The sequence below is a fragment of the Aulonocara stuartgranti genome (genome assembly GCF_965226115.1).
Source record: "Aulonocara stuartgranti genome assembly, chromosome: 8".
Classification (NCBI taxonomy): Eukaryota; Metazoa; Chordata; class Actinopteri; order Cichliformes; family Cichlidae; genus Aulonocara; species Aulonocara stuartgranti.
The window spans coordinates 17109721-17135584 of record NC_138959.1 but is presented as its reverse complement, the minus strand read 5'-3'; the positions used below and the strand labels follow the sequence as shown (position 1 = coordinate 17135584).

The 25864-nt window shown below is 38.4% G+C and overlaps 1 protein-coding gene across 1 annotated transcript; it reads left to right on the top strand.

The window, feature by feature from the left end:
* LOC309712309 (integrin alpha-M-like) lies at positions 1 to 25125 on the top strand. The gene is made up of 30 exons (XM_082543020.1): positions 1 to 863; positions 9533 to 9635; positions 9812 to 9915; positions 10353 to 10423; positions 10658 to 10772; positions 10989 to 11116; positions 11214 to 11359; positions 11770 to 11920; positions 12728 to 12878; positions 13627 to 13700; positions 13871 to 13991; positions 14080 to 14219; positions 14312 to 14458; positions 14549 to 14761; positions 14855 to 14988; positions 15645 to 15787; positions 15890 to 16044; positions 16158 to 16283; positions 17319 to 17392; positions 21573 to 21714; positions 21803 to 21901; positions 22010 to 22089; positions 22174 to 22260; positions 22355 to 22424; positions 23261 to 23359; positions 23472 to 23552; positions 23673 to 23783; positions 23862 to 23975; positions 24054 to 24164; positions 24337 to 25125. The coding sequence occupies exons 1-30, from the start codon at positions 830 to 832 to the stop codon at positions 24433 to 24435; spliced, it is 3423 nt and encodes a 1140-aa protein (XP_082399146.1). The 5' UTR covers positions 1 to 829; the 3' UTR covers positions 24436 to 25125.
* The last annotated feature ends 739 nt before the right edge of the window (positions 25126 to 25864 follow it).

Below are 25864 nucleotides of genomic sequence, written 5' to 3'. Positions count from 1 at the left end.
CACTGTGGATCATCCTTTGCAGTCATTTTTACACTGGGACAATGCATCTGAAATACGACCTCGATCTTCGCGTTCCAGACGATTCGTCCGCACGTATTTAATGGGTTGTTGGTGAGCGAGAGAGATGTTACGTGTTTTTCGACATTTGTACGCACAGGTTTTCGTAAGGTAAAATAATCGGATTCGTGGGGCTGAACCTAAAGTAAGCTGTGCGTTAATGGTCAGTATTTAATTTTGTAAAGTAGTTTTACGTGTGGCCAGGTTGCTTCGTATTTGGGTGTGGATTAAAGCTTGTGAGTCTTTCAAATCATTGTACACATTTGTACATCTTAGTTTACACGTGTGGATCATATCGTACGCATTTGCTAGACTTATGAAGCAAAATTCTCTCCATTACTTTGGTTCAGGACCGAAATCCGTTGCGAAGTGGCTGTACTGTGTCTTTAAGGGAGAGTTGACGGGACACAATTGCTTTAAATGATACAAGAGGAACAATTTAACAGTGTGTTAGGGAGACGCGGAGAAAAGCAAACAGGGGAAAATAAACAGGCTGTTATTTCTATTTGAAGGACTGGTAGAAACATATAAAAGATTTGCAGAAAAGCAGTTACTTTCTGAATTTACAGATCAATTTACAAGTACTGCTAACACAAAATGCTGTGGGAAGCATTTCCAACCCATAAAAATTAATTTAATTGATAGAAAATAAATTCAGCCTTACAGTTTTTCTGATATCGTCTACATGAATTTGTAATCTGACTCAAAACTTCCAGTACTAGTAGTGCTCTTTAAAAAAAGAAAAGAAATCACACTCGTCGGGAGCAACACCATGGACTTGATATTCAGTGCTACGTTATTGTCAGGTAAGACAACTTTGTACCTTCTGATTTTGTTTTTCATTTTCTATTTATGAATTACAGCAACCTATGAAAAATGGACTGACCTGGGCCGGTTCTAGACAGGCATATATGAGGGGGCAAACAGAAATGTAGCAATGTGCATATTGTGGCAATGGAGGAGGGAAAGGGGTGGGGTGCTGTGGATAACTGTTTTTGTCATGTAATTGGATTGGCTGTCCCACCTAAAGGCTAAGCTTCTCCTGGTCTAGTTCTTAGGGTCACTGAGGCATGCAAACCCCCTGACCACATTAAGGTGGCTATCCCTCAGGGGGAAAACTGAAAAATAAAACAGCAAAAAATAAAATATTTCTCATCAGATTATAAAAGCTAAAAACATGACAGTTACCTTAATTGGATGGCCTGTATCAAATATATTCGAACCCAACAATAACACTTCTCACTATTGCCAATATTAACAAAACTAAAAGGGTAGGAAAATAGAATAATAAAAAAAAAAAGAACACCAAATATCCATCAGGATCTTTACAACCAACAACATAAAATTTATCTTAATTGGATGGCCCAAATCTCAAATTAATTGGCAAGATTAAGTAAGAATAAAATGAGACTTCTCAATATAGCCAATATTTACAAAACTAAAAAGAGTTTGCATAGTAATAAAACACACACACACAATTCACCATGTCTCTTCCTACAACACTCAAACTAATTTGTAGAACACAATGGATTCAGAACAGAACATATTAACTTTTTTTGTCTTTTTTTTTTTTTTTAATTACAACAAACAGAACTCTGTGTTTGCAACTAAACACTCTCCTTTCTCCTCAATCCGCTCTACAATAACAGTCTCCTGTTTCTCTTTCCAAAAACTTTCATCCATATCCAAGTTATTCATTATGAACTTCTATTGGGCCAAGATCACCAAATTTCTCTTTCTTTTATGTAACATGGTGTGACGATAGGGGTTAAGACCTATGACAAAGTGGAGAAGGAACTCTCATACGATGCTGAAGACACACCAATTAGCAGGACTGTTACAAACAATTTTCAATATTCTTATGTGAAAATCTAGTTTCCATTCTTGAAAGTCCCTGTCAAGGATGTTGAGCAGGGATCTTTTCAGAGACTGATGGGGAGAATCACCAGAGTCTGTTTGGTCCAAAGTTGAGAGCGCAACACTTTGTTTGTTCATTGTTTTCCTTCTCTTTGTTGGATGTGACTCCTCCTCAGCAGGAGATGACACCCCCCAGCAGTCATCCTCACAGATGTTTTTTAAGGAGTCAAGTGCTGCACTAACAACCTCAGAAGCACTGCACAGATCAATTCACTGACACTATAGAATAGCATTTGCTGGTTTTAAGACACCGTGCACCCACAGTACGAACTTTCCAATCTCAAAGAATTGATGCCTCTTAATTTGGCATAACAGGCCTGATGCCTCGGTGCACAGGTCAACGGCAGCATTATCATCCTCTGTCATCTCATACAGGATACTAAGGATTTCTTCTTGATTTTCCACAGTGCACCTTGTCACCACATAGTGGCTTGACCATCTGATCTCAAGCAGCCTTTTTAGACAAGGTGCATCATGTTTATTGAGCACATAGTGGTGGTGAAAAAAGTTGTAGAGTGAACTAGAAAGATTAAAAAATCTTTTTGCACATGGCTCACTCTAATGGCATGCACAACCACTAAGTGCAGTTGGTTGTTGTAGCAGTGGATGTATGGGACATATTTGTCAATCCTCTCAAAGCGTGTACACCACATTTAATCCTACTCCTTACAGAAGCCCCATCATAAAACTGGCAAAGTATACTGTCAGCATTGTAGTGTTGAAATCTCCCAATTCTTTGAATCTTTGGGCTGAAGGAAGGACAATACTCGGTGTATTTATGCTCAATCAACAATCATTTATTTCCATACAATTCAACACAAAGAGCATTAGAACCATCATGATGGGGAGACCTGCCTGAAGAGGGTCACAGCAAGTCTCAAAATGGTGACGGTTTACACAGCTTCTTATACCCTCTAACGGCCCCCACCTAATCGTAAAAGACCAAACATTAACATTCTTTCTCTCTTACGGCGCCTGAGTTATGACCTCGGCAGTTGTTTCTCTGCTTTCTGTAAGGTGGGGGTGTGGAATGTGGTCTGTCTATCTCCCCTGTCTTAGACACAGAGTCTCCTGCTTACAACCTTCTTTTCATGATTCAACAATTAAGCATGTAATACATTCACAGCAGATCAAGGATACAGAGTGATGCACACTTATCTAATAAACTAATAAGTGAATATGTTCTTTTAACTTAAAAGTATAATGAGAACTAAACTACATACAGATCACACACTCTATATTAAAGGGTATAATATGATCTACAGCAGTATTCTAATTCAACTACTTTGATTACATATATAAGGTAACATATAATAACAGAATAATCTGATAGTAGCCAGCATCAGAAAGATGTAACAGTATCTCAGAGGTGATGTACTTTGCATTAAGTTGTTGCAAGTCAAGCAACCCAGTAAGATGCTCCTCTGGCATGGAATTCCCGATGAACCGTATTATCACAGACACATTTTCCACATTGAACCTATCCCTGGTCCCATCACTTTTGAGGCAAAAGCTTCTCATCCTTCTCTAAGGTATATTTCATCAGTTGTAGAAAAATACCTGAAGCAATGTCATCATCATTACCCGCTGCATCATGTCTCAAGGTTGGGTGGCTGTAGCTCAGGTGGCAGAGCAGGTCAGCCACTAATCAGAAGATCGGTGGTTCGATCCCAGGTTGCCTCCTGTCAAGTATCCTTGGGCAAGATACTACTGGTTTGCCTACTGGTGGTAGTCAGAAGGCCCGGTGGCGCCAGTGTCCGGCAGCCTCGCCTCTGTCAGCGCGCCCCAGGGCAGCTGTGGCTACAATGTAGCTTGCCATTGCCTGTGTGTGTGTGTGTGTGTGTGAATGACTGAATGAAGTGTAAAGCGCTTTGGGGTCCTTAGGGACTGAGTAAAGCGCCATACAAATGCAGGCCATTTACCATTCAGGAGTACCGCGAAGCCCCAACTCCTTTACACAGAGAAATATATAGCACTACCAATACTCTTGACATAGCAATGTTTTTTTCACATTGTGTTTTACCAACCAACATTGAATCCACAGTCACCCCTGTGGCCTCTCTGTTTTTATGCTCAGTCCAGATAGCTGAAGCATGCACATGGTTGTGGCTGGACACATGCCTCTGTAGCCCCTTGTCTCGACCAGGTGCTGTTTTCCATTTGTTACAACCAGTTATGGTAAAAACTACATCCTTCTCATTAACAGTGCTGCTCAGTATTGTGGTGTGTTGCAATTTAAGTCACTGGGTAGCTGAGCAAGTTGCTTTGGGACAGCAATTGTTGGCAGAGGTACAGGAGAAGCAGCACCTGTTGATGCCACAGGAGCAGACATGCTAGCTGTTGTCTCTGATGTACCAGCAACAGCGTCATTGCTACTGGTATTGGTACAGGCAGGAGCAGCACAGAATTTTTTAAATGCTTGGAAAAAATAATGTATCTCACTTTCTTTTTCACTCACTCCCTTTGTGAGCTGCTGGAAGCTGGGGTGAAACGTGAAGAAGCTTTACTAAAATCACTGTGATTACATCAGTATGTGAAATGAGAAAACTGTTGAGTGCAGAGTTGAAAACTGGGGCAGGGCTTTGTGTCGCGGACACAGACACAGGCCCTTCAGTCAACTCTGTGCAGCAGACAGGCTCACAGAAAGATACACTGCTCTACTAGACTGAAACTGTGAAAACAACAATGGAATCGTTGACTGTATAAATATGTTTGTATTTTTTAGTTGTTAATTATCTCACGAGATAATAAGTGATTTTTACGACAGAGGTTTGCTGCTTCATTTTGCTCTGCCCTACCTGCTGAGAAACCTGACACCAGGTCATTTGCATACTAACAGTGATTGGATGTTTAGCTGGGAGGAGGGTGAGGAGGTCGACAGGAAGTGCTGTATAACGTTCCCGTTATTAATGTTTGGGTGGCTGACGGGGACGGAGTTTCTCCTGTCACTTTCTTGGCCTTTACAGCTTCGTCATATTGCACTTTATGGTGACGTTTGAGGTGGTTATACAGATTTGTAGTGTTACCTTGCGGTGCTGCTACTATGGCAAGGGATAGCTCAGTAGGTAGAGTGGTGGCCCCATGATCGGAAGGTCGGGGGTTCAACTCCACTGAACGGCTACCCTGAGGTACCCCTGAGCAAGGTACCGTCCCTACACACTGCTCCCCGGGTGCTGCATTGGTGGCTGCCCACTGCTTCACTGGGTGAATGGGTTAAATGCAGAGGAACTATTTCCCTATGGGGACTAACACACACACACACACACACACAAAACACAGCTTGCAAATGATATTTTTTTTGACTCTCATCATCTTCTTTGAAGGCAAAAAACTTCCACACGGAGGAATGAGAACCTTTTCTTGGAAGTAATTTTACAGTGGGGTTGTCATTCTCACCGGTATCAGGAAACGTTTTCTCTGCGCTCATTGTGTTTTCTCCCCTCGGGCAGTTTCACGTGCTCTAAGTTTTTTTTTGTTTTTTGTTTTTTTTTTTCCCTGCCAGATGGCTTCTGTATCACGTGGTATAAGGCTCCACCCTTGTCATTTGTTGAGCAGGAAGCGTGAGCGCTTGTTTTCATGCAGATTATGTCCCGGATCAAAATGCGGTACAATTAATCGTGCAGCCCTATGTGAAACCATCTCATTTGTGCCTTTTCTAGTGGATTTTTCAGCTACTGTAGTAAATCTTGTCCATATTCATGTTTGTGGGTAATCTATTTTATTTCTTATTTTGTTATTTATTAAGTTTGATTTAAGGGGTAGGACATTTGTTTAAGGGGGCATATAGCCAGCCACGGGACTGATTGGTACTTTATGCAATAAAAACTGCAGACTTCCTTCTAAATACAGAAAGTGCAATAATCTTTTTAATTATGTTTTTCTTAATGTTGTGATATAATGTACATTCACAACTGTGTAAAAATAAATAAAAATGGTATATTCTTTAACCCTTTAAGACCTACCATAGAACCAAGTTCACCAGAGCTTATATTATATTTTTACATGCTGTGGAGCCATTTTTGGAAGCATTTCAAGTTGCCATACATCAATACAACCATTATAACCCAGATTTTAATAATATGTATGCATTAAGTGCATAGTAATTACATAAATTGCAAAAAAGTGCAATAAACTACAAAAAAATGTTTAAATCGTTTTTGTTTTTTTAACATATATTTCTAGTTAGAGAAATTTAAGAGGCTTATCCCTCAAAACTGTAAATACAAAAAAGTTGCACAAAATAGTTTCCTACCACAGGAAATTTATTTTGAGTGTCTTCATAGTTTTATTTTTGAAATACACCAATTTTTATATACTGCAGGAAAAACGAAAATAAATATTATAATGCAAATTTGCAAAAAAAGCAGCATATGCATCAAAATAAACTATTTCCAGCAGTGCAATATGAGTCCTCAGCATCCCAGAAACGACACAGAAAGTCATAAAGTCAAAGATAACTTTTAAAAACACCAGTATAGGCTCATGAGGCCCTGATGGTAAAAAACTACATTTCTGCGAAAACGACGTCACTTCCGGTTTCGGGCATGTAATGGTGGACATGTGAAAGTTCGCGCTGATGTCTATTCCAACATAGGAAGTGTTATGAACAGCTGATCGGATCGGCAAAGCGTGTTTCTGGAATATTATGTTTGTGTTGCTGCAAGCGCTTTTTATGCAGTTTTTGCAAAGCTATATGTGGAAGGAAACTGTGACCTAGGACAAGCTGATGACATAAGATGTAAGTACAACTCCTCCGGTTTCATATGCAAAAAACATTTTTGCGCTAGCTTACGTGGTTGCAGTGCTACCGGGATTTAAAAATAGTTATGCAAAACAGAGCGTGCCCGCTCCGATCGGTTTTAAAGGGTTAAAAGCCACAACAACACAATTGCGGTTGTGTCGAGAAGAAAAAGAACATTTGCATTTCAATGTAGTTGCAGAACATTTTGACATGAAAAAAATAGCATCGTTTGATATCATATTAACTTTTTTTTAGGAAGCTGTGTTATATCATGTCATAGCATGACTTGTGTGGCAGGCATCAAGTCTGTCAATTAAAGCTGGTCTTGGCCAACTAAATACAACTAATAACTGAATCATTCTTGAAATTATAAAGCTATTGGGGAAGCAGAACATATTTGCAATAAATATCGATTGAATCAGAATACTTTATTAATCCCTAGGGAAATTATGTTATGTTATTATTGAAATAGTTGGTATTGGATTTACTAATGAGATATAAACATGTCCATTGGAATTTTTTGATTGCTTACATTTTTGGATAACTTGGCATGCCTCAAGTCAAATTGACCCAGGAACATCATTGCTGTGCTAACTAACATAACAGGAGGGTTAAGTACAAGTGGTAACTGCCTGAATTAACCATGAATGACAGTATAAAATAAATATTTATAAAACGTCAATGTCACTTGCAAACAATGAGCTCATATTCAATCATATATGTAAATCCACATCTAAATACTTGGTTATTCACTTATCTAGACTTTATAAAGATCTAAAGTTATCTTTATACTGAATATAAGATTATCAATCAAGAGCAAGCATTTAATAAACAAATCTGTATTTATAAATTACATACTAAGCAGGATTAAAGCTTTATAAATGATGAATTTAGCACTTATTAATACATTACTAACTCTTTACAGTGTGGCATTATTATATAGTGTTATTATGTAATATGGTACTATCACATAGCTTTATCAAACAAAAGGCTCTCAGAAACTGGGGAAAACTCTGACAGGAAGAGGTCTGGCAGACCCAAAGCCACAACTGAATCAGAGGACAAGTTTCTGAGAATTAACAGCTTGTGTGATAGGTGGCTCACAGGACAACAGCTTTAAGCACAGCTTAGTAGTGGGCGTAGTAAGCAAGTCCCAGTTTCAGCTGTGAAGAGAAGACTTTAAGCTGCAGGTTGGACAGGACGAGTTGCTGCAAGAAAGCCATTGCTACGATGCCACAATAAGACAAAGAGGCTTGTCTGGGCAATGAAACACCAGCCTCGGATTACTAAAGACTGGAAGAAGGTATTATGGACTGATAAATTGAAATTTGAAATCACGCAGGATTTTTGTATGCCTTCAAGTAGGTGAAAGGATGTTTCCACAGTGTGTGGCATCAACTATCAAACATGGAGGAGAAAGTGTGATGATCTGCGGCTGTTTTGCTGGATTCAGGGTCAGTGACTTGTACAGACTGAGAGGCACCCTGAACCAAAATGGCTACCACAGCATTCTGCTTACAATACCCTCTGGTATGTGCCTAGTTGGTCAGGGGTTCATCCTACAGCAGGATAATGACCCAAAACATAAGTCCAAGCTGTGCCAGAACTACCTTAGGAGGAAAGAACAAGATGGTAAGCTTGAAAACATGGAGTGGTCATTACAATCTCCAGACTTGAACCCCATCGAGCTGGTTTGGGATGAATTGGACAGAATAGTGAAAGAAAAGCAACCTACAGTGCCGCACATTTATGACAACTTCAGCAACAGACATTGGAAAAACTTTCTGAAGAATACTTGATTTCTATTCTCTGTGCAGTCAGTGCTGGCAGGGTTTGGGGTTCCAGGGGTGCTCCGCCTCCGTGCTGGGGCTCTGGCAGGGCCTTGGGGACTTGGGTCCTTTCACACTCTGGAAGACCTCTGGATGTCTGGGGGCTGGATCTCCTCCATGTCTGCTTCATGCCCTGGGGGACGGGGCTATGGCTCCCCACACCTTCTAGCAGATCATTACATGGAGAGACCTTTTGAAAACAAGTGTGTTCACGCACACAGTTGTCCACACAGGTGTTCAAAGACACAAACTACCCTTCCTTGGCTCTGGCCTCAAAGCATACTGCGCACTGTCAGTCTTACGTGCTCCTCAATACCATCCAGTATTTACTATTTATTGTTACACTACTCATCTAGGTTGTTGCTGTGGTCTCCCTACTGTGTTGTTCTCTTTTTGCTTGTTTTCTTTTTTCTTTTTTTATTCCAACAGGTGATCCAGCTGATTTTTTTTTTTTTTTTTTTTTTTTTTTTGTGTCTTCTCTCAGTGTCCCTCTTCCCCTCTGTTTTTCTTTCCCTCCCATTCTTTCTTTTTCCCTTTCTTAGCCTCCATTCATCTCTGTCCAGTCTATAATAACTTAAAATAAAATAAATAAATAAATAATAATGTTAATAATAAAGATCAATCAAATGGACCAATATGGCATAGCCATACTGACCCACTTGGAAAAATAAATCCATTGACCTTCAGACAATAATTCTGATTTCTAAAGTACTGAACGGAACAGGCAAAAAAAAAAAAAGGAAAGCAAACAAACAAAATGGGCTCCACATTAAAGTTTTATAAGTGAAAAGTTACTACCTTTAAATTGTCTTACTCTAGTGCACTCTAGTGGTAATGAAAGAAACACTCTGGTACTCGAGAGGTAGAATGAAATTAGACTAACACAGCGTAAACAGTTTCCGAAATGTCATTATGATTAGTAGTGCTATAATAATAATGTTATCTTTTTTTACAGTGATTTTAAAGATTTGTGTTCATTATTCCTCAGTGTTAAATGCTGCACTTGGTTTCAATATTGATCCCGTGGCTTGGAAGACCCTGAGTAACTCTGCTGCTGGTTTTGGCTACCAGGTGGTGCAGAGACAATCAGAGTAAGTCCGGACATGCATTGTTATGTTGAAAGCGAGTTTACAGCTGCATGTTTAACATTACTGCTATTTCTTTTTTATTTATTTACCATCTCTGTTGTGCTATATGGACATATGGAGTTTATTTAATTAGAGTTTGCTTTCTAGACTTACATGATTGACTGGATTTATTTTGTTAGTTTGCTCGTCAGTGCTCCACTGGAACAGCATTCACAAAATGGAAGAGGAGAAATATTTAGGCGCAGTACCTCTGCCCAAAACTGCCAAAATATACAGTTTCAAGGTAGGTAACCATTCATTTCTAAATGTGCTAAAACTCGGATAGTATTTTGCCATAAAAATAGATATCCATAGATCCTGTCGCATATAAATCAAATCACAGTTACAGTAGATTTCCATATTAGATATCTTAGTATGTAACGTTCAGCCTTAAAAATGAAATAAACTTTCCAACTGATGATAAAAACAAGAAAAAATTTCTTAAATTTTGACAATAGTGACGAAGAAAAGTAAAACTGAGTTTTGTTTTGCATTCCTTCATTTTGAAAATATACCAGATGAAAACTACTGTTTATCTCAGTTTCCAGTCTAGACGATACCACTTCTTATAGTTATCATGAATTGTGGCACTTTGTAGTTCTCAATTTGAATATTGTTTTCTTCCTTACACAAAGTGTATTTTAGGAGTGTTTTAACACATTTGTAATGCTTTCAATACAGCACCAGAGTTTGCAGTCAACATGTCGCTTGGTTTGTCAATGAAAAGTGATCCGACAGCACAAAACACTGTGGTGAGTTACTGAACTGCAGACATTACCAGTGATTGTATCTCTCTATATCTATCGCTATATCTGTATATCTCTCTGTCTCTCTCTCTCTCTTCTTTAAACAGACTAAAAGTCAGCAGATTTTAAAGATTTGTGTCGGAATTTCTTGTTTGATTTTATATAGAATTAATAATTGTTTAAGTGACAAAAAATACTCAACCTGCTGAATTATGGCATCTTGGCTTTGTCTCCTCTCAGGTGTGTGGTCCAACCATTCCGAAGGACTGCAGAAGTATCACCATGTACAACGGTGTGTGCTTTCAGATGGAAAGTTTCAAAAGGATCAGACCACCCATACCTTCTTCTATTCAAGGTAACAGTAAATGGTCTTTGCCTCTCTGTCTCATTCTCTCTCTCTCACACACACACACACACACACACACACCATGTATATCATTACTCCTGGTGTGTGGTATTCACTGACCCTTTACTAAGGTACAAAATCCTTTTGCTTGCATGATATCAGTTTGAAAAGATATAAAATTAACCCTTAAAAATTAACATAATTCTGAATCCATCTCTTTGACAGAGTGTAGAACACAAGCAGACATTGCCTTTCTGTTGGATGGTTCAGGCAGTGTATATAATGCTGATTTTCAAACAATGAAGAAATTTGTGAAAGATCTAATCGAATCATTTCTCTTAAGCGACACACAGGTGAGCAGCTGCTGTCCCTCTGTCAGTAAAATCATGGCAAAGACATAAAATAGCTACATTTTTATTTCTATTAAGTATTTTTTTCTCTCTTTTTCAGTTTTCTGTTTCCCAGTTCTCTACTTCACCGCAGGTTCACTTTTACTTTAAGAAACTTTCCTCATCTGGATCAGTGGAGACTGACATCAATGACATCAGTCAACATGGAGGAACTACTTACACAGCCAAGGCCATCAGACATGTTGTGTAAATAATGCAGTTATAATAGTGAAGAAGTGCAGATACATTATTGTCCAGTTGATTTTTTTCCATAAATCTGATCACATTAAGTACTGTGTGGACTGTATGACTGAGGGAAGCCTTTTAAAAGACACACTGTACACAAACTTGTGCTTCAGAGTGTCATCTTCTACTGAGAAGATAATATGGCCCCAACTGGCTAAATTCAAATATTTGCTGAGTTTAATTTGAAAAAACAAACAAACAAACAAACAAACTTGTATTAGGTTGATTTGTGCAAAAGTTAAAAAAATTGCCAAAGAGAATGACATGCAGAAATAATAATATTAATGCAGTTTACCTGGTTGTGTATAAGTTACAAGATCAACTGTAAAACAATATTTTGAAATTATTTTGATTTTTTTTTTATTTGACAGGAACAATGTTTTCACACCACAAAGAGGTTCCAGACAAAATGTCAAGAAGGTCTTGATAGTAATTACTGATGGACAATCTCATGATCGGACTGATCTGGGAGGTGCAGCACAGCTAGCAGAGAGTAAAAACATTGTTCGATTTGCTATTGGGGTAAGTACTTCCATTATTTAAACCTGCAGTATGTTGAGTTTTATAATAATGAGTTTTATTCAGTTGTCACACTACAGTCACATTATGCTGCACTATAGGGAGAAAAGTCCTGAACCACTCACTCACTACAGCTCCTTAAGTTGCTTGGCCGTAGAAACCAATGTTATGAAATTCCTGTCGCACAGCTTTTGTCTAAATGTTTCCACTTTGGAATAATACCACTTAAAGTCAATCATGAAATATACAGGCAGACCAAATAAAATTTGGTGACTTGTTGCAGCAGTGCGATCATATTACAGTACTACACTTAAATTCAGTGAGCTCTTTAGAATGACTCACTCATTCACAAATATTTGTAAATTCAGACTGCATGGCTAAGGGATTGAATGTTTTTTTGCCTGTAGTGATATGACCGAAAACACCCGAATTCAAAGATTAGGAGTTTTGGTTACATGCTGGCCACACATTTGTATATGCACCATATAATGTACATGTAGTGCATTTATTTAAATCAAAGCCAAACTCACTGACCATGTAAAATTTAAATGAAGTCTCTTAAATGAAAAAGCTGAATTACTAATGGAAACATGAGATATGTGTGTAATACAAATACAGCTAGTAGAGGAAAAAATATGTGTACAAACTATTTTATAGCATGACATAAATGTTATCATGGATTTAGGTTCTATTCAGTGTTAGCGAGTTTAAAACCTGTTTGTAAATCAAGTGAAGTTTAACGAATGTATTTTAATAAAGTGAGCAAATAATTTTGCATAGTATGAGGACTCAAACATATTTGTCAACAAGGTGGGGAATGCATTTAATAAACCTGATGCCAGAAGAGAACTGGACACCATTGCATCATCTCCCTCAAACAAACACGTCTTTCAAGTGGAGAACTTCGACGCACTTGAAGTAATAAGACAGAATCTGCAGGACAAAATTTTCTCAATCGAAGGTACAAACATAAATTTATTGTTACAACTTTGTTAAAATTCCTGTAAATGTTTCAAAAATTAAAATGATTGCAGTGTAATAAATGCTACTTTCAGCCGCTCACTTTTTCACAAGGGATTTTTTTCACATTCATTATGAGGATCTGTGTCCTTCTGGAATTGAAGCAGTTAACTTTCATTTGTTGTGTAAAATGCTACAATAAGAAGCAACTAAAATTAGTACATTGTATTAACTTTATTGTACTGTATTCAGTAAAGTCACATGTAAAAGCAAATGTAACTTTACATTTTGTAAAATGAGCAATAAATGCTCAGTAGTTTTAAAATAAACTGTAAAAAATAATTGTAACCTCCTAAGACCCGAACTCTTCCACGACATGCATTTTTAATTTCTCTTTGATATTTGGGCTGATTGGGGCCCGATGAATGCAAAAACAAAGGATTGCCAGATTTTTTTTTTTTACCTTATTTTTGTTTTTAAGAAAAATAAGAGCCACATATGAGGATATTTGTTTAAAATTTTGATAGAACAGTAGCAGTATAATGTCCTCGTCAGTGGATATCAGGCCCATGTAGAGCAAAATTGAGCATTTTGGTCTAAATAACCCAAAATGTGATGTCCACATATGTGGACGCCAGGTCCTAAGAGGTTAAATAATTACTTGAAGCATACTAAAAAAGATTAATCTTCAAATTGAATTTGACTCATCGTGTCTCTCTTTTACCTTCTCATTTATTTTTCTGTTACAGGATCTCAAAGCAGTGGAGAGTCACTGGAAATGGAAATGTCTCAAGAGGGATTCAGTGCAGTTTATGTGCCCGAGGTAATTAAAACTACCTGAAACTCACCAGACAGTCTAGTCATAGAAAGAAAGATTCACATGTGCCTTTGTGGCAGTTTTTAAGTTCTAATGGCAAATACAGGTTAAACACAGTCCAGATTTTAAATGTAAAATAAATTGTCTATAAAATGTATTTTCTTTCTACACTGTAGGGAATTCAGATGTCTATTGTTGGTGCAAACCAGTGGAAGGGAGGCTACGTGCAATACACAACAGGAGGCCAGAAGGTGAAAACATATGAGGATGTGTCTTTGGAGCCTGACAGCTATCTTGGTAAGAATAGTTTGCAAAACAGACATAATTTAAAAGGATTAATCAGGAATCTTAATCTGCCTTCTCCTTTTGAAAACCAAAATTCTAGGTTACTCCATGGCGATTGCTAAATCCTGGCATGGCTCTCTGACAGTTGTTGGTGCTCCAAGATATAAACACAGAGGAGTTGTGTTTGCTGTTAACAGAGAAAACTTGAAAAACCAAAAGATTGAGCCATTGGCATCACAGGTATGCATTTGTATTAAGACAGATATGAATTAAATTATAATTTCCATAGAAATGATCTCAGATACAAAAATAATAATATCTTCCTTACACAGTATCAGACTGGTGCATATTTCGGGGCAGAGGTGTGTACCATGGACATAAATAATGATGACATCACTGATCTGATCTTCATATCAGCCCCAATGTACATGGAGCCTGATAGAGAGGGAAGAGTTTATGTTTGCACATTAACTGGTTTGGTAAATCAGTTTTATTTACTGCAGTTAAATTAATCGGTTTATTTGTCAACTTTCTTAATGTTTATAAAATATTAACTCTCTTCCTTTCAGTTTGTGGAGTGTAATTTTGATGATCCGTTAGTACTAAGAGGACGTGCAGCTGTCAAAGGAAGGTTTGGCTCTTCTCTTGCTGTGCTGCCTGATCTAAACTCAGATGGATTCAGGGATTTGGCAGTTGGAGCACCTTTGGAGAATAATGGTGAAGGCAGCATCTACATATTTAATGGCGAAGGAAGAGGAAGAATCAGTCCTACTTACTCACAGGTACACAACATCAAAGTACTCACAAAGATGTCTAAACTCATCTATCAAGTAAAGTCAATATTTTACGAAATCTGATTAATTAAATTATTTCAGAGAATTACTGGCTCTGAGGTCCAGTCAGGACTGAAGTTCTTTGGCCTGACAATCAGTCAGTCGTCTTTTGACCAGAGTGGTGATGAACTGCCTGACTTAGCGGTGGGCTCAAAGGGTAGAGTTGCCTTACTGAGGTAAGTCCAGGTAATGGTCAAATATTTAGGTACATTCTAAAGTTCATTATTATAAGAATGGCACATTTACAAATATATTTTATTAAAAGCTTTAATGATTTATGTTAAATTATTACACAAATCATTAACAATAATTTACAGCATTTCTGTTTTTTGGGGTTTGGGGTATGATTTAGATCTACTTCAATTTTTATTAAGTTTTTAGTTCCTGACTTTCTAGTGCGCCCCAGTGTTTCCCTTTATACTCAAACTTCCCTCTGTGAATTATTTGTTTATTATTTTCAGTTGTGTTTTGTTTCATTGTTTCCAATCTCCATCATTATCTGATGTTTTATACTGTCTGAGTCTCCCTCGGTTCCTTGTTGCATATTCCCTCTAAATAAGTCCTGTGATTTCTGGTTTGAATCCCTTGCTTTTTTTTTTGCTTTTGTTTTGAAAGTATTCAGCATTAAAGCTGCCTTTTCAGTTTAGATATCATTCCTCAGGTCCATATTTTCCCTTTCACACAGCTTAACCCAGACAATTAGATAAAATCAAAAGTTCTCTTTCCCAAAGGAAATTCTCCCCTTTAACAGGAAGAAACCTCTGTCTGAACACGGCTCAGGCAGGGGCAGCCATCTGCCATGTCCTTCACACGTGTTCTTTTTACTTTCCAGATCAAAACCCATAGCAATGGTGAGAGCTGAGGTATCGTTTAGCCCAAACAAAATCCCTAGACAGAATGTAGACTGCTCAAAACCATTAGAGAATACAGCAGAAATCTGCTTTACTATGAGCAGAGTGTCTACAGTCGACACAGGTTAATCATCCTTCTCTCTTTTTCTCAATCACTGCATATCATTTTATTTTTATTGTATTTAAACTTGCAACATTAAAATCAAATTCTATTTCTCTATTTTAGCTCGAGCAAGGATTGATTACACTATAACACTGGATGCCACTCGCAAGCCTCCAAACAACCGAGCTTACACCAGTGGGAAACAACGAGAGCAGTCTGGATCAGTTACTGTTGACTTAGGAATAAAAAAATGTTCACCTGTAAAATTCGTCATTGAGGTAAGATCTAATAGCAATCTTAAAATCCTTCAAAGTCATTAAACTTAAGATTTTGTTTAATTAATTTTACTTTTAAGACTCCTCCAACATTGAATCTAAACCTCTTCTTGCAGGCTTGCCCCGAAGACGCTCTCAACCAACTTTCCAATGAGCTCAAATTCACGTTTAATGGTTTGCCCTCAAACACCAACCTCAGACCAAGTCTTGCCCCGCAGGCCCAAACAACAACCATTCATCCTGTAAGTAAACCTTTAAAAACCCTATTAGCTGACCAACTGAGGCTAGTCTTTATGAAGTTATGAGAAACTTTTAGGTTTGCCCTTAACTTTACTGAATCAATTTTATTGTAGGCATGCAACTGACTGATACTTCTTTGAGCGACTTCTGCGCAAGTACTTGAAGTAAATGAGTCATCATTAATGCAGTGACGGCATGTTTTAAGCTGAGCCCATGAAGGCCTTCTGCCTGTTCAGAAATAAATATCAAATAGAAAAAAAAATGTGTTTTTAAGTCACACATATGACCTTCCTCTTAGTATTTATGTATGAATACAAAGCTGACAGCAAAAAGCAAATATGAAACCCTGCAAAAAGAGACTTTCAAGCTATCGCCACGGTGATTCTACTTTAGAAACATGAACAGGTAGAAGCAGGGGATACAGCCTGACACCCTATCAGTTTGTTACATGTTGAACTTCAGGGTCTTGCTGCTGACCTGAGGTCGACATTCACTCAGCTAACATAACTCTGAGTACTTGTATCAGCATGTTGTCTGTGCAGGTGATTGCAAAGAGCTGAAGTTGTGTTAGCAGCATAATGCAGTTGTTTCTGTCCATGATGCATTTTACACTTTACCATCATGCTCTCATTCTTTATAAATAAAAATTAAAATAAAAATCCTTCTTTTGGTTCATAAAACTCTAGAACAACTGCTTCCCCAGTCTCTCAAAAAACCTCACATCAGATCAAGTGCAGCTTTTTGAACTGTTCCCACAATTAGATTAGAAGTGTGCTAAAGGGTTTCTGTTACTGTGGCTTTGTGTTTACATTCAAAACAGACTCAAAGTCCTTTTAATTTGTGCAGGGTTGCAGTTATTAACTGTGTTTTTTGTGTGTATATATTAACTTCTATTTTCTGTCTTTGTAAAGTTTTATTTTGTTGATTTTATTGCCTGTAGACCTACATGTGGTAGCACATTGGATCACCATAAAACCACTTATTTAGTCTTTAAATAATTTATAATGTGTACTTTTCCATCATGCTCTCTTCCACAGTTAGGGTTTGAGATCAACTGCGGCACTGATAACAAATGCGTTGATAACCTGAAAGTGGATTTCAACTTCACCAGGTGAGGCACAGTTACAGTGGGATGCAAAAGTTTGGGCAACCCTGTTAATAGTCATTATTTTCCTGTATAAATCGTTGGTTGTTACAATAAAAATGTCAGTTAAATATATCACACAGTGATATTTGAGAAGTGAAATGAAGTTTATTGGATTTACAGAAAGTGTGCAATAATTGTTTAAACAAAATCAGGCAGCTGCATAAATTTGGGCACCACAAAAAAAGAAATGAAATCAATATTTAGTAGATCCGCCTCTTGCAGAAATTACAGCCTCTAAACGCTTCGTGTAGGTTCCAATGAGAGTCTGGATTGTGGTTGAAGGTACAGTGGGGCAAAAAGTATTTAGTCAGCCACCGATTGTGCAAGTTCCCCCACCTAAAATGATGACAGAGGTCAGTAATTTGCACCAGAGGTACACTTCAACTGTGAGAGACAGAATGTGAAAAAAAAATCCATGAATCCACATGGTAGGATTTGTAAAGAATTTATTCGTAAATCAGGGTGGAAAATAAGTATTTGGTCAATAACAAAAATACAACTCAATACTTTGTAACATAACCTTTGTTGGCAATAACAGAGGTCAAACGTTTACTATAGGTCTTTACCAGGTTTGCACACACAGTAGCTGGTATTTTGGCCCATTCCTCCATGCAGATCTTCTCGAGAGCAGTGATGTTTTGGGGATGTCGCCGAGCAACACGGACTTTCAACTCCCGCCACAGATTTTCTATGGGGTTGAGGTCTGGAGACTGGCTAGGCCACTCCAGGACTTTCAAATGCTTCTTACGGAGCCACTCCTTTGTTGCCCGGGCGGTGTGTTTTGGATCATTGTCATGTTGGAAGACCCAGCCTCGTTTCATCTTCAAAGTTCTCACTGATGGAAGGAGGTTTTGGCTCAAAATCTCACGATGCATGGCCCCATTCATTCTGTCCTTAACACGGATCAGTCGTCCTGTCCCCTTGGCAGAAAAACAGCCCCATAGCATGATGTTTCCACCCCCATGCTTCACAGTAGGTATGGTGTTCTTGGGATGCAACTCAGTATTCTTCTTCCTCCAAACACGACGAGTTGAGTTTATACCAAAAAGTTCTACTTTGGTTTCATCTGACCACATGACATTCTCCCAATCCTCTGCTGTATCATCCATGTGCTCTCTGGCAAACTTCAGACAGACCTGGACATGCACTGGCTTCAGCAGTGGAACACGTCTGGCACTGCGTCTGTGTTACTGATGGTGACCTTTGTTACTTTGGTCCCAGCTCTCTGCAGGTCATTCACCAGGTCCCCCCGTGTGGTTCTGGGATCTTTGCTCACCGTTCTCATGATCATTTTGACCCCACGGGATGAGATCTTGCGTGGAGCCCCAGATCGAGGGAGATTATCAGTGGTCTTGTATGACTTCCATTTTCTGATGATTGCTCCCACAGTTGATTTTTTCACACCAAGCTGCTTGCCTATTGTAGATTCACTCTTCCCAGTCTGGTGCAGGTCTACAATACTTTTCCTGGTGTCCTTCGAAAGCTCTTTGGTCTTGGCCATGGCGGAGTTTGGAGTCTGACTGTTTGAGGCTGTGGACAGGTGTCTTTTATACAGATGATGAGTTCAAACAGGTGCCATTCATACAGGTAACGAGTGGGGGACAGAAAAGCTTCTTACAGAAGACGTTACAGGTCTGTGAGAGCCAGAGATTTTCCTTGTTTGAGGTGACCAAATACTTATTTTCCACCCTAATTTACGAATAAATTCTTTACAAATCCTACCATGTGAATTCATGGATTTTTTTCTTCACATTCTGTCTCTCACAGTTGAAGTGTACCTCTGGTGCAAATTACTGACCTCTGTCATCATTTTAAGTGGGGGAACTTGCACAATCGGTGGCTGACTAAATACTTTTTTGCCCCACTGTATTTTGGACCATTCCTCTTTACAAAACATCTCTAGTTCATTCAGGTTTGATGGCTTCCAGGCATGGACAGCTCTCTTTAACTCACACCACAGATTTTCAATAATATTCAGGTCTGGGGACTGAGATGGCCGTTCCAGAACGATGTACTTGTTCCTCTGCATGAATGCCTTAGTGGATTTTGAGCAGTGTTTCAGGTCGTTGTCTTGTTGAAAGATCCAGCCCCGGCGCCGCTTCAGCTTTGTCACTGATTCCTGGACATTGGTCTCCAGAATCTGCTGATACTGAGTAGAATCCATGTGTCCCTCAACTTTGACAAGATTCCCAGTCCCTGCACTGGCCGCAGAGCCCCACAGCATGATGGAACCACCACCATATTTTACTGTAGGTAGCAGGTGTTTTTCTTGGGATGCTGTGTTCTTTTTCCTCCATGTATAATGCCCCTTGTTATGCCCAAATAGCTCAATTTTAGTGTCATCAGTCCACAGCACCTTATTCCAGAATGAAGCTGGCTTGTCCAACTGTGCTTTAGCAAACCTCAAGCGGCTCTGTTTGTGCTGTGAGCAGAGAAAAGGCTTCCTCTGCATCACTCTCGCATACAGCATCTCCTTGTGTAAAGTGTGCCGAATGGTTGAACGACGCACAGTGACTCCATCTGCTGCAAGATGATGTTGTAGGTCTTTGGTGCTGGTCTGTGGGTTGACTCTGACTGTTCTCACCATTCGTCGCTTCTGTCTACCTTAGATTTTTCTTGGTCTGCCACTTCGAGCCTTAACTTGAACTGAGCCTGTGGTCTTCAATTTTCTCAATATGTTCCTAACTGTGGAAACCGACAGCTTAAATCTCTGAGACAACTTTCTGTGTCCTTCCCCTAAACCATGATGGTGAACAATCTTTGTCTTCAGGTCATTTGAGAGTTGTTTTGAGACCCCCATGTTGCTACTCTTCAGAGAAAATTAAAAGAGGAGGGAAACTTACAATTGACCCCCTTAAATACTCTTTCTCCTTATTGGATTCACCTGTGTATGTAGGTCAGGGGTCACTGAGCTTACCGAGGCAAGTTGAGTTCCAATAATTAGTTCTAAAGGTTTTGGAATCAATAAAGTGAAAACGGTGCACAAATTTATGCACCTGCCTGATTTTGTTTAAACAAATATTGCACACTTTCTGTAAATCCAATAAACTTCATTTCATTTCTCAAATATCACTGTTTGTCTCCTATATGATATATTTAACTGACATTTTTTATTGTAACAACCAACGATTTATACAGGAAAATAATGACTATTATCAAGGTTGCCCAAACTTTTGCATCCCACTGTACAAAACTTAAGCTTTGCTTGTGCGTCTTGTTTTCTTCAAATGTGTTGTTATTTGCAAGTTGTACTTAATGTCACTTAACTTGTCCTTATACAACCATTATTAATATTTTTGAAACTGATGACACTGTTGTTTTTGTGCTACCCATATGGAAAAGAAATAGAAAAAACTTATAAAAGACTTGCATAAGATGTGGCCTACTTCATATAGTGCATCATATAAGGCTTATATGATTTACTAATGAAAGTGGCCACTTTCTCATTACTTTCATATATTGTTTTAGTAAGTATCCAAAACATACAAGTTTCATTTATATGATTTTTCAAGGGATCTTATATCTGTTTTCACTCTTGTATTCTTTTCATACAAGTTTCACACAAGACAGATACAAATTTATAAGATTTATATATATCTTTTCCATATTGGGTGGATTCGGGAGGACGGACAGCAATAAGGCGGTCACTGAGGATGTATATAAATCTTATACAATTTGTATCTGTCTTGTGTGAAACTTGTATGAAAAGCATACAAGAGTGAAAACAGATATAAGATCCCTGGAATAATTATATAAATGAAACTTGTATGTTTTGGATACTTACTAAAACAATATATGAAAGTGTCCACTTTCATGAGTAAATCATATAAGCCTTTTATGATTCACTATATGAAGTAGGCCACATCTGATGAAAGTCTTTTATAAGTTTTTTTCTATTTCTTTTCCATATGGGGAACCAGCAAGTATTAGAATGTTAACTCACTAAGAAGTTACGAATGTTTTGTTTTTTTTTTCACTTTTAGCATCAGTATCTTAGCAAAGCAATTTACCTTACTGTTTGAGCTGGAAAATAACATGGTTTATCAAAGCTCAAAGTGCATTACATTTGGAATACTATGACATTAGTATGCTTCTAGTCTTGTCTTGTTTTGCCTTGTTCTCATCGGGCTTTGTACTCTGTCAGATCCTCAGAGGTTAAAGTGGGTATTGAAGAGCTTTTGAATGTCACAGTCACAGTGGAGAACAGAGGAGAAAACTCCTACAACAGCCGTGTTATTCTCACGTACCCAGCTGGACTCTCCTACAGGAAGTTCACGGGTCAGCAGGTAAGGCATCAGGATCTAGTCTGTTTTAGTTCATCACTCATCTGCTGCTCTTCCAATCCATTCAGCAGTCATTTTATTCCTAATAAAGGGACGGATTGAGTGCAACTCCTTGGACAGTGAAGATGGTTTGTCACAAGGAAGGACAGACTGCACTATTGACAAGCCAATTTTCAAGAGCAAAACTGGGGTTTGTTTCTTTTTTTTTTAATTGTATTTGTACAGAACATCTTTCTTTTGTGACTTTTACACAATTTAAAGACAAAGGGAAGTCACTCATTTCTCTCATTCATTTAAGGCTTCCTTAATTGTCTCCTATGGGATTGAAACCAATAGTCAACTTGAGAGGAAGATCTTTGTCACTGCAAATGCCACCAGGTACTGTTGCTTTGGTATAGATACTCTTAATATATGCAACAGCACCACAGATACAGAACAGATTTTTTTTCTTTTCTCTTTCAGTGGAAATCAGGAGCATGCCCCTACAAGTGAACTCTACAAAAAGAAATCGATTGATGTAAAATACAGCATTTTTATGACATTTGAAAGGTGTGTGTTGTTATGTTTGTAACAAAAGAAATCACACAGTAACAAATGTTCTATTACATAATGTATATTTAAACCTCAAAATATGTCTGTTTAGCTCACTCAGCTATAACAATTTCACATTTGGGAAGAACGATTTGAAGAAACCAGTCCAAAAGTCAGTTAAGGTAAAATATAACTTCTATCTGTCTGTGAAGGTTCTCAGTCATCCAGGTCATCGTAGTCTAAGGAGCTTGCAAAGAAAAGCGTCTGGACTTCTTTGAGTTGCTTGAAGACATTTCACCTCTCATCCGAGAAGCTTCTTCAGTTCTAAGGTCAAATGGTGGAGAGTCCCAGATTTAAACCCAGTGGGAGTTTCCCCCCACAGAGGGACAAAGGACCCCCTGATGATCCTCTACCTAATCACATGAGCCAAGGTGTGAAAGCGGGTGTGGGTCACAATCAGCCAGGGTTTCAGGTGAGCTCATTGTGAAACCTGGCCCCACCTTATCATGTGATTTCCTGAGGTCAGATGGCCCAGGATGTGAGTGGGCGTTAAGGCGTCTGGGAAGGGATCTCAAAACTGGATTATAGATGGCAGACAGTTGGTGTCGTAAACCCCCGTGTCACTTATTGTAGCCAACCTTTACATGGAGGAAGTGAAAAGCAAGGCTTTTGGCTCTTTTAAAGGGAGAGTACCCAGTACCAGCTTTCACACCTTGGCTCATGTGATTAGGTAGAGGATCATCAGGGGTCATTTGTCCCTCTTTGGGGGGAAACTCCCACTGGGTTTAAATCTGGGACTCTCCACCATTTGACCTTAGAACTGAAGAAGCTTCTTCAGTTCGGTTCAGAACTGAAGAAGCTTCTCGGATGAGAGGTGAAACGTCTTCAAGCAACTCAAAGAAGTCCAGATGCTTTTCTTTCCAAGCTCCTTAGACTATAACTTCTATCCTCTTTAAAAGTTTATTGTATGATTTAGACCTAACTCTAATTCATTTGGTCCTTTTCTTCATTCATTTAGGTCACAAATGATATCAGAGCGCTTAATTTCACTGTGGTGATCAGGGTTCCAGTGAGGCTTGGTGAAAAAGACGTTTGGGTGGATTTGAGCAGTCTACAGGTAATATTTATGTAATATATGTTTTAGCTGCTGAAACTACAAATAACTTTATTGTGGATGGATGCATATGGTAAAATTAAGACCAATAAAACTTAAATCAAACATATGTCAGATTCCAGACTGTCAGAAAGGAGATGAGGAAGAACCAAGTGTCAGAGATTTTGTTACGAAGATACAAAAGGATAAAGTGGTGGTAAGTATGCCTCTGCACTTTACCTGTTCAAATTTAACCTAATTGTAGATTTAAACAAACAAACAAAAATCACATTACACTGGATCACAGCTTGTGTTGCATCTTCTCTTTAAATCACAGGACTGCTCTGTAGCCACATGCAGAGTGTTCAAGTGCAACACGTTCCTGGAAAGACTGCAGAGTACGACGTACAAAATCTCTGCCAACATTAGTTCACGATGGATACAGCAGGTAACTGGAGGGATTTTGGGGTTAAATGAAAGATTTTTTTTTTTTTTTACAACTGTTAAGCTTTACATTTTTTCTTAGATTGGACTTCAATCTGCTAAATTCCTCTTGACCAGCACAGCCAGTCTTGATTACGACAAAACCCAGTACATCTACTTTTCAACAGGGTCTGACAACAGTCCTCCTGTTCGCAGGGTGTGTACACATTATTTTCTCTCATTTTACTTATTAAGAGTTTCATTGGTATCAACATCCTGTCACTTCATCTCTCAGATTGAGGCAGAGGTAGAAGTTTACCCTGAGCCAGATTTCACCAAAGAGATCGTTGGAGGATGTCTGGGAGGGTTGGCTTTTCTGGCCTTACTCACAGCTGGCCTGTATAAGGTGAAAGACTCCTCTTACACTTTTTCAACTAATCAGTTATAAAGGTTTTAGAGAACATATCCTGTTGAAAATAGTTTAATGGTTATTATATTTACTCATATACCTTGATTATTTTTGTTCATTTTTAATGCACGATTGTTACATTTATGTGGGGTTTTTTTTTCACTCCTAGGCTGGATTCTTCAAGAGCAAATACAAACAGATGATAAATGAAAATGCTGAAGATGGTCCGAGTCCTGGGACTGATGCAGGCGCAACCCTACCAGAGTAAAAGAGATCACATATGTAGTTGTACATTTAATTTATATGAAATCTATAGATCCTCTGGATAGTTTTAGGAGTGAACATGGTACGTAGAAATGTCCATTCTACTACATTTGATTGATCAAATAAAAACAGCTTGCTGTGTCTAATATCACTCATATAGTTCCCTCACTTGTGGTCAAGACATTGAAAACAGGCTCACAATACTGTATTTTGTGAGGAATCCTTCTGCTCATCTTTCAATTTAAATTACTGCAAACATTGTACAGTGAAACTAATTGTCATGCCATCATGTACTGTAAAACTTTTCAAATTCAATAGATACAGTTAAAAAACACTTTGCTTGCTTTAAAAAACTGAACTTGTGAAATGTGACTTGCTTTTTTGAGAAATAATGGACAGGGAATGCAATGTTTTAGCTCTGTGATGTGACTTTGCATAAAAAGTATTTCTCATACGTCAGTGTTTGTCATTTGCAATATGTAAAAAAAAAAAATGTTTTTGGTTTCATATGATGAAGTTATAATTAGAAAGATGTTAGAGGAAACAATTCGTTAAACAAGTACTTGGAGCAATAAAACACAGAGACCTTAGATCTGTCTTTTCAAACGTGCACGGGTGAGGCCCAAAGGAAACCCATAACAAAAGATAACAGCAGTTTATCATAAGTTTATTAAAAGAAATCATTTTTATACAACATATTGTCATGTTGTCTTTGATGCATGGTCAATCATCCAGATAAGAAAATACTTGTAGACATGACAACACGGGCTTGATAACATGAAACACACAGACAAGAAATACAAGTCATACTGACACAGAGAACAAGAGCAGACTCACACAAAGGGACATAGATGAAAACCTAAACCAGAATAGCACTCAACTATAAGAAATCAAAAATACAAAATGAACTCAAAATACTGTGTCACAGACCCAGCCCCTGATACACAGAAACAGCAATTCGAAACAACAGCATTGCAGACATGGAAACAGAGCAACTGTGGACGAAAGTTTCGGCCTGTCTTAGCAATCCAAAGCACCCAGCATCCAACATCAGTATGGAAGAGAGGAAGGCACTCACCTTGGATGTTGTTGAGAAGATGAGAGAGGTCATTATGGAGGCAGATGAAAGAATGGTCTCGTATGATGTTACATCTCTTTTCACGGAAGCGTTCGAAAGAGATTACAGGATGACCCCAAATTCAGCAACAGGACCACTCTCTGCAGCGACCAAGTGTGATTGCTCTTTGAACTGTCAGTATGAGGGACTTTTAAAAGTTGATGTGTACCATAAAGCAATGCATAGTGATCAGTGTTTTTAAAGTTTGACTCTCATCATCAACTGGAGCACAAAATGGGTGTCATTAGGATGCCACAACACAGAGCGAACACAGATGTCCACAGACACAGCGGCCAGGGAAGCAGAAGAACATCAT

What these genes read in the sequence shown, in the direction of transcription:
- LOC309712309 (XM_082543020.1), top strand. Translation starts at nt 830, where the DNA reads ATGGACTTGATATTCAGTGCTACGTTATTGTCAG. An exon ending in AAACAACAACCATTCATCCT is followed by an intron (nt 16,284 to 17,318) that starts GTAAGTAAACCT and finishes TCTCTTCCACAG; the next exon opens with TTAGGGTTTGAGATCAACTG. An exon ending in TGGATTTGAGCAGTCTACAG is followed by an intron (nt 23,360 to 23,471) that starts GTAATATTTATG and finishes AACATATGTCAG; the next exon opens with ATTCCAGACTGTCAGAAAGG.